At 35.1% G+C, this 8,777-nt stretch overlaps 1 protein-coding gene across 1 annotated transcript; it reads right to left on the reverse strand.

Moving 5' to 3' along the window:
- Positions 1-482: 482 nt before the first annotated feature.
- Positions 483-5,403, reverse strand: LOC110900360 (putative disease resistance RPP13-like protein 1). Its single transcript, XM_022147239.2, has 4 exons — positions 1,574-5,403; positions 1,209-1,319; positions 968-1,119; positions 483-855 (listed from the first exon to the last, which is right to left on the reverse strand). The coding sequence occupies exons 1-2, from the start codon at positions 5,380-5,382 to the stop codon at positions 1,313-1,315; spliced, it is 3,816 nt and encodes a 1,271-aa protein (XP_022002931.1). The 5' UTR covers positions 5,383-5,403; the 3' UTR covers positions 483-855; positions 968-1,119; positions 1,209-1,312.
- Between the last annotated feature and the right edge of the window lie 3,374 nt (positions 5,404-8,777).

Here is an 8,777-nt window from a genome sequence, read left to right on the forward strand (position 1 = left end):
ATCCTAAAATATCTGCCTTTTGATGAATGTCACTAACATGCTCAACCCCGGTATATCTTCATGATCTACACATTCCCGAATATAGGGAAACTGAGATTTTATGTGTTTGCTTCTTTCATGGAAAACCGGGTTCTTCACCAGAGTTACTGCTGATACATTATCCACACGTAACAAAACCTCTTGAATTTTCTTGTTAAGTAATTCACCAATCAATTCTTTTAGCCAAACCGCCTAACACGTGACTGCACTAGCTGCCATATAATCCACCTCACACATTAATAAGTAATTGTACTTTGCTTTTGAGAACATCAAGTAACTAGGGAAGACCAACAATTATGTAAACCATCAATGCAAATTTTTCACCAGCCCACATCCTAGTGGTAAGTGATGTAATCATAACTAATAGCTTGAGAGTTCAAATCATGTAGGAAGTAGTGTTTAAAAAAATGCGTATAATTTTATTATGATGAAAATACCCTTGATTCATGAAAATCTTGCATTATCAAATATTTATACAAAAAAATACATAGTTGTAAAAATGCCAAATTACTTTCATGCTGCCAGGGATTTTTACAATCAGTCTGTTTGTTCATGTTGGGGGAGAAATAAAGAGCTACATTAGAAGCTCGTTTCATTTTTTCCGATTGCTTATGAGGTCGAAGCCATGTACGAACTTCTTCAACCACCAGCTGGTCAATTTCGTCTACACTGTAACGCCATGGACTAGTCCGTTTATTTTGACTTTCTTTCAAAATCACACTCCATATCAAACGCTTCTTGAACTCCTTCGGGTGCATATTTTTATCAGATGATTCTCAACCATGGAAGTATCTCGTACGTGATTGAACAAGTTCCCTTCCAAAAAAAATAAAATAAAATAAGGGTTCATCTTTAGTACATACAATAGAATGAATCAATTCTCATTTTTCAAAATTTTAAATTTAATTAAAATAAATGCATTGCCTACAGATGTTATGGCAGCACTTCTACTGGCTGAAACAGAAACACCAGCAATTCCTCAGGTACCACCTACAGGATTCATGTATGACCCAAGGAATTCACGTATCTCAAAGGGCATGGCTTAGAATGGAACTTTTTGTGTGAATCTGCATCTGTGGACTGCAAAACATAACACTAAATAATTAATTAAATAGCATTAAAGAAGGTGTAAGAATGCCAAGAATAGAGTTTGAAGAAAGAAGATCAACCTTGTATGCATTAGTATGAAGAGTAAGTGTATGTAACTCGTAGATTACTAAAAATCACGAACTCTCATTCTTCAGAAGTTGTATCTCATAATTTTTGCAATCAATCAATCGCTATAGGAAAACAAAAATAATAATTAGAAAGATTCCAATGAATCTCATAATTTTTGCAAAATAATTTTTTTTTTTTTGATTTAAGGCAACAATAAAATACCTTAACAAGGTATTTTATAAATCAAATATTTTCTGAAATATGTACTTGATCGTCTTGTGATAAATCAAATGATAAAATGTATAAATCAAATTAAATAATCTATATATGTACATTGAAACTAAAACAATAAAAAGGGTATTTAATAAACACGCACCTGTGTTCTGTTTCAATGCAGGGGATATGAGAGATGAGTGGCCAGTAGTGGGAGCCCCTTCCTTCACACCTTTCTTTCAATTTTGGGCATTCACAGATTCTTAGACTCAAAAGGGAAGGCAACACTGTTTCTGGTAGATGAATTATCTTTGGGCAGTTCTCAATCTCGAGATGTTGAAGGGATGTGAGGTGTTGTAATCCCACTGAAAGTGATTCCAGTTTACCAAATTCTTCTATGCAAAGTCGAGTAAGAGATGAAGGAAGAAGATCTGATAGTTTACTAAAATTACGCACATCTTCACCGAATAACGTTAGCTCAACAAGAGAAGTTGGAAAATTCTGAGAGCTCCACTCTGATATGGGTTTTTTCAACCCCCCTATTCCAAGGCTAACCAAATTAGGAGGCCAAAGCCCTTGAGGAAAGGCATAATCCATACTTGGGCATTTTTCTATTAGTAGAATTTTTAATGAAGTAAGCTTCGATAGCTCAAGGTCAGGAAATGACTCCAAACTTGGACAACCGTATAGCTCAAGGTGGGTGAGGTGAACGGAATTACTCAATTGAATAATTGATTTCAGATTTTCCCAATGATAAATACATACGTATTCTAGCATTGGCATGCTTGTGTTGATAATCATTTCCATTTGTTTGTTGCAGAGAGATATATCAAGAGACCTGAGCTCATGCCCTCCCCCAATTGTCGATGCTGTTGGGAAAGAGAGACGTGTGACTGAACTACAAGAACCGATACACAAACTCTCAATGCTATTTGGACAACAACAAAGCTTCATGTTGTTACAATGCAATACATCCAAAATCCTAAGAGATGATAGGAAATGGCTACCAAAACTGTCTTCCTCCTCCTCCTCTTTCTCTCCCAAACTGACCAAAGCTGAGCAATTATATACATACAATTTCTGTAAGTTCACAAGGACCTTACTTGCATCTGCTTTTGATTCCCATAAATATCTTATTTCATTACACCTATAAATTCTTACTTCCTCAACTGCCCCAAGATGGTCTAGAACACCTCTCCACACCTCATATGTAAGCCCTAAAATAGATAGTATTTCCAACTTGGTGATAGATGAAGCTGCCTGAACCAAACGTCTCAACACACGATCACCACATCTATGTATTTGTAAAACCCTTAGTGAAGGGAGGGTTTCAACTGAAACATCAATCAACTTAGGACAATCTTTTATATAAAGCTCTCTTAGGCACGGAAACACTATATCTGAAGCATATGACCATGTCTCCCACCCTAACATATCTTCAAACCTTAAAATTTCAAGTGAAGGGAAGACAACAGAGGTAGTCCCACTCCCAGTTAGCTCCGAACCTATGCCTTTAACCCCATCCATACCTTGAATTAACAACTCCTTAAGTGATGGTAGTTGCCCAAGTGGCGGTAGAGATATACATTTTAGACAGTCACGTATCGTCACATGGACCAACCTATAGAAAGATGGATCACCGACCCAGTTTGAAAACTCTGTTCCCCCATATGATACAATTGCAAGCTCTTTCAAGCTATCACTATGAGGCTTCAGCTCGTTCAGAACCTCGTTTTCAAGTGTTCCCCTTTGAGAACCATTATCCCATTTCAGCTCTAACTTAGTAAGCCTTTTTTGAGATAAGTTCGCCTCATGTGCTTGCATTGGGCTTTGCACATTGTGCAACCCCTGAATGGAAATTTCCCCATGGATATTCTTTAAACTCTTAAGCTCGGTTATTGCAAAGCCATTATCTTCTTCAATGATGATCTTGGTGAGAATCTGTAAGCTTTTCAACTCGCCAATCCCCATGGGAAGCTTCTCTAGGAGTGGAGTATCCCTGGTGTCAAAATGCCGCAACTTTTCTAGCTTCAAGAAGCTTTTAGGCAGCTTATGCAAACTCTGGCAGCCGAAAACAATTAATGTTTCTAAATTATATAGACTGCCGACATTCTCTGGTAACTCTTTGATTTTAGTTTGAGATAAATTAAGATACCTCAAGTGCTTCAAACTACCAATGACATCAGGTACCTCGCCAATCTCAAAACGACTCAATGAAAGAACCCTTAACATTGGTAACGCTGGAAGTAAGTCAACCAAAATCTTACTAGATAAGTAAAAGGCGCCCCAACTTTGATTCATCGAAAAAGATACCGCTAACAAGGTTCTCAAACTTCTAGGTGTTTTTAGTTTCTCAAACTCCTGATAAGCTACATATTCCTCATGAATAAATGACATATGGCGGTACTTTGCCAAAGCTTCCTTCCTTGTCTGCATATGCTTCTCAAATCTTAAAAAATAACCTCCAGCAACATATGTGGCTAAGTCGTTCATGAGATCATGCATCACAAACAGTGATTCCTCATTAGGCGCATGTTGAAAAAAGGACCTTGATAACAACTCTTCGAAACATTCATGGCCCAAGCGTTCTGGTGCCATGGTTGGATTTGATTGGGTCAAAAACCCTTCGGCCATCCACAATAAGACTAACTCCTCCACGTCAAACAACATGTCCTTAGGGAACAAGGAGCAGTACGCAAACAACCGCTTCAGATCTGAAGAAAGATCATTGTAGCTTATCCTAAGCGCTGGAAGAATCCCACCATCGAATTGCCATAGCTCACTTTCCAACACGTCAAACCACTCTTCTGCATCTGTTTTTGTTCTTAGTAATCTTCCGATTGTTTTTAAAGCCAAAGGCAAACCACCACACTTTTCAACAATGCTTTCACCCATTGCCCGAAGTGTTGGATGTGAGTCAAAGTTATCTACACCCAATGCTTGTTGAGCAAACAAAGACAAAGCATCTTCATTTGACAAACTCTTGAGCTGGACTAGATGATCAAAACCTAGCTTTTTGAGCAATTGCTCCTTACGGGTTGTCATGATTATTTTACTCCCATGAGCCCCCGAATGAAATGGTCGCACTAGGGTTTCCCAATCTTCATAGCTCTCACTCCACACGTCGTCAAGTACTAGTAGGAATCGTTTGCCCTTCAAATGCTCTAAAAGAGCCATTTGAAGCAGATTTAAATCTTTAAAATCCGTGTTTTGTCCAGTCACTGATTGAAAAATGGTTTTGGTTATTATGAATACATCAAATTCATCAGAAACACAATACCATGCCATGAGTTCAAAGTGACTCTTCACCCGTGTATCATTATACAAAAGTTGAGCTAGAGTGGTCTTTCCAATTCCACCCATACCAACTATGGGTACGATGCTAAAGTTCTCCTTAGATGACTGATTATCCCTCAATAACTCGTAAACCAATCTCTCTTTCTCAGCTTGTCGTCCAACAATACCGGACACATGTACCAAAGATGTTTGAAGTACTCTTCTATTATTAGTAACTATTCTCCTTTCATCAGACACCGCCAACAAACCAAGTTCATTTTTGGCTTTATATAGATGGTGTAATTGGGAAGTAATACTATCCAACTCCGGATACAACCTATGACTTGGTGAGAGGTTTGTGCAGCATGATGGGATGAGCTTTCTTAACTTGCTTGTGCTTGCTCCCGATGATTCCTGAGTCAGCTCAGGATGAATAGCGTCGGTAGCCACGTCGTCAAGTACGTCATCGATATCATAAGCCAGATGTTGGAGATCATTCATCCATTCTTTAACAGATTGACTAGTTATTTCCTGGCGAGAAGCATCATTCAGCAAATTCACGATCTGGACCAACATGACCCTCAATTTCTTGAGCTGGGAGTCAATTCCCTTAGAGTGAGCATATTTCTTCAAGGCTTCATCAGCTAGCATCTCAAAAATAATTTTGAGGTGGGAAGAAACAGGGGAATCAGCCATTGTTAACAGTGAAAGGGGAATGTGAGTGTTGGTGTGTATGAGTCTGAGAGGAATGCAGATAAGATATGAGTGGAGATGAGATACAAGTGTAGATGATCAACTATTCAAGGCATGGCCAATTGTCTTCGTCAACTTCTTCTTTTTTTTTTTTTTTTTTTTGAGTAAATTGCCAAAATCGTCCCATGTTGGGTATGTTTGGCAAAAGTAGCTGGTGGCTGGTAGCTGAAAGCTGGAAGCTGATAGCTGGTGGCTGTAAGCTGGTAGTTGTAGCTGGTAGCTAGTAGCTGTAGCTTTTTAGATATATTTGGTGTTTGGTAGAGTAGCTGAAGCTTTTAATAAAATGTATAAAATTACCAAAATAGACATAACTAAAAATTTAGAAAGTTGGTGAATTAAAAAGTTTCTTATTTTGAGAGGTTAAAATAGTCATGTTTCCCTAAAAGCTTGTAGCTCCTTCTAAACGCTACTAGTAGTAGCGTTCAACCAAAAGCTTCAAGCTCCTAACCTAAAAGCTTAAAGCTTCTTCAACCAAACAAGACATTTTATTAATTATGAGCTTTTTCTTTACGTCCAAAAACAACTTTTTTACCATATAGTCCTTAACTTTTGGCATTTTTTGCTATTTTCATACAAACGTCTTACTTTTTTATTTTCATCAAAACCGTCTCTGAAATTTGGGATTTTTCTCATTTTCATCCAAATATTTGATAGAAAAAAAAAGTAAATTAAACGTTTGGATGAAAATGACAAAAAAATCACAAAAGTAAAGAACTATATTGTATAAGAAAGTTGTTTTGAATAAAAATCACAAACATGCCCAAACCTCAGGAATGATTTTGGCAATGTACTCTTATTTTTTAAATATTCTTTTGAATAGTGTAATGTTTTTTTTAATCGATTATAATGACAAGTTGCCAATGTAAAGTAAGCATTTAATTTTATATTTCATTTTAGAGTTAATTACATAGTTAGTCCTGTGTGGTTTGCACAAAATAACATCTTCAAGGATATTAACTTTTCATTTTGTAACGTTTGGAGGTATTAACTTCTAGGGTATTAACATAGTTAGTCTCTTTGGTTTACACAAAATAACATACTTAGGTACTAATAGAATATGATTTGAAACCTACAAATAACGTTAATACCTCCAAACGTGTAAGTTGATACCCTAAAATAAGATTTTAAAATGAGTAAACTGCTATTTTGGTCCCTGAGGTTTGGTTACTTTTGTCACTTTAGTCCAAAACTCAAACCTTCTGTATCTAGGTCCCTATGGTTTCAGTTTTATTGCCATTTTGGTCCAAAAATAAAATCAAGTCATACTTGTCTTATAAAATCCTGCAATTTTGTCATTTTCCTCAGGGGCAAATCAGGTGATATTTGTCTTATAAAATATGGTATTTATTTATAAAAAATAAATGATCATTTTGCCCTTGCAAAAAATGACAAAATAACAGGATTTTATATGACAAATATGACCTGATTTCATTTTTGGACTAAAATGTCAATAAAACTGAAACCACAGGGACCCAGATGTAAAAAGTTTGAGTTTTAGACTAAAGTGGCAAAATTGACCAAACCACAAGGACCAAAATGACAATTTACTCTTTTAAAATATTAGTACCTATGTATCTGTTATTTTAAGCAAACCACAGGACTAACTATGCAATTAACTCTTCGTTTTATTACAGCTGTTGCTTTTAAAAAACAAGTTGCCAGCGTTAAGAAGTGCTATTTTTAAAATAATAAAACTGATCATGATGGTTTTAAAGTAGTTTTTACAGCTGTTCCTCGATTGAAAGAATTACTTTATATTATTTTAGGGAATCGTTTACCAATTCAAAGGACGGCAATAATTGTAATTTATAAGTTGTCGACTGTATCTTTATATATAATAAGTTAGGGTTATTGTATTTTAATAATTATAAGTTTTACCTGTTTGTCACCGATAATTGTAACTTTAAAAATTTTCTTTATTTTTTTTTATTTTTTTTTATTTGAAATTTATTAATCATTCCACATGAAAAAGGCCAATTACAAAGCAATGGCAGGTAGTCGGGCAACAAGTTGCGCCGTCACCCCCTTTTGAATAGAAAAACCAATTCTACTAAATACATAGTTTGAAACCTTTAGCGACGAAGAATTACTATTAATGACTTTTTATAACATAAAAGAATTTGCTCTACTTCATAGATTCATGTGTATCTGCAGCTTCCTTAATTGAATTAAGTGAACGTGTAATTTGAACAGGATCGATGGTGGCCAAATTCTTAAAAGTTGGGATCGTTGGAGAAGATTTTTAGAGTTGGGATTATTATCGGCCAACAGGTGAAACTTAAGATTATTAAAATCCAATAACCCAATAAATTATGATTATGATAAAAATGGATTCGGAGGGTTAATTTTGTATCTTTATATATCTATACTAGGTTAGTAACCCGTGTATTAAACAATAAAAAAGATAAAAGTTCATAAAATAGTAACATAGGTTGAATGTAAAAATCTTCATTTTCTTGAAGTAAATTCTCAAATTTTAAAACAGAATGATTCTAAACTTTGGCTTGAATCTTATTTTCCCAAAAACAAATTAAATTAGTAAAAATAACTTTTACTAAGTAACTTCAAACTATACTGAGTGTTTAATAATGGAATAATAGATTTTAATAATCCAAACTTTTACCTATTGGCCGGTAATGGACCCAACTTAAAAAATAACCGGTGGTGGTCCCAACTTTTCGTATATTGTAAACCAATGCACTTTTACTAAAAAAAAAAACCTTAATTTCTTTTTGTCTCCTTAACCTTTTCGTTTTAGTAAAGGTCCATTGGTTTACATTATACGAAAAATTTGCCGAAAAGGATAAGGAGACAAAAAGAAATTAAGGTTTTTATTAGTAAAAGTCCATTGGTTTACAATATACGAAAAGTTGGGACCACCACCGGTTATTTTTGAAGTTGGGTCCGTTACCGGCCAATGAGTGAAAGTTTGGATTATTAAAATCCATTTTGCCTTTAATAATTGTTGATATACTTGCTCGTCGTACAATTTGTTTCCACAAATGATAAAAATAACAAACATACTCAAAACTCAGGAATGATTTTAGTAATTTACTTTTATTTTTTTAATATTCTTTTGAATAGTGTAATGTTTTTTATCGGTGATAATATAACTAGTTGGTGCCCCGCCCGCATTGCGGGGCGATGGCCGAATAATGAGCGAGTGTTAGTCAGGTCATTGACACGAAAAACAATTAAATCGAGTCAACCAATTAAAACAAAACACTTTTATAGTTTTGATAAAAAAAAAACTAAAACAATGGCAAAATTGTAATTTTTAACTAAGGGAAAGTTGTATTTTTTGACTGGGTTAAAATCGTAATGTGACAAAAGCTAAA

The sequence above is a fragment of the Helianthus annuus genome, chromosome 13 (assembly GCF_002127325.2).
Source record: "Helianthus annuus cultivar XRQ/B chromosome 13, HanXRQr2.0-SUNRISE, whole genome shotgun sequence".
NCBI classification, from domain to species: domain Eukaryota; kingdom Viridiplantae; phylum Streptophyta; class Magnoliopsida; order Asterales; family Asteraceae; genus Helianthus; species Helianthus annuus.

Bases quoted from the DNA above. Each gene is read 5' to 3' on its own strand.
- LOC110900360 (XM_022147239.2), bottom strand. From the start codon at position 5,382: ATGGCTGATTCCCCTGTTTCTTCCCACCTCAAAATTATTTTTGAGATG.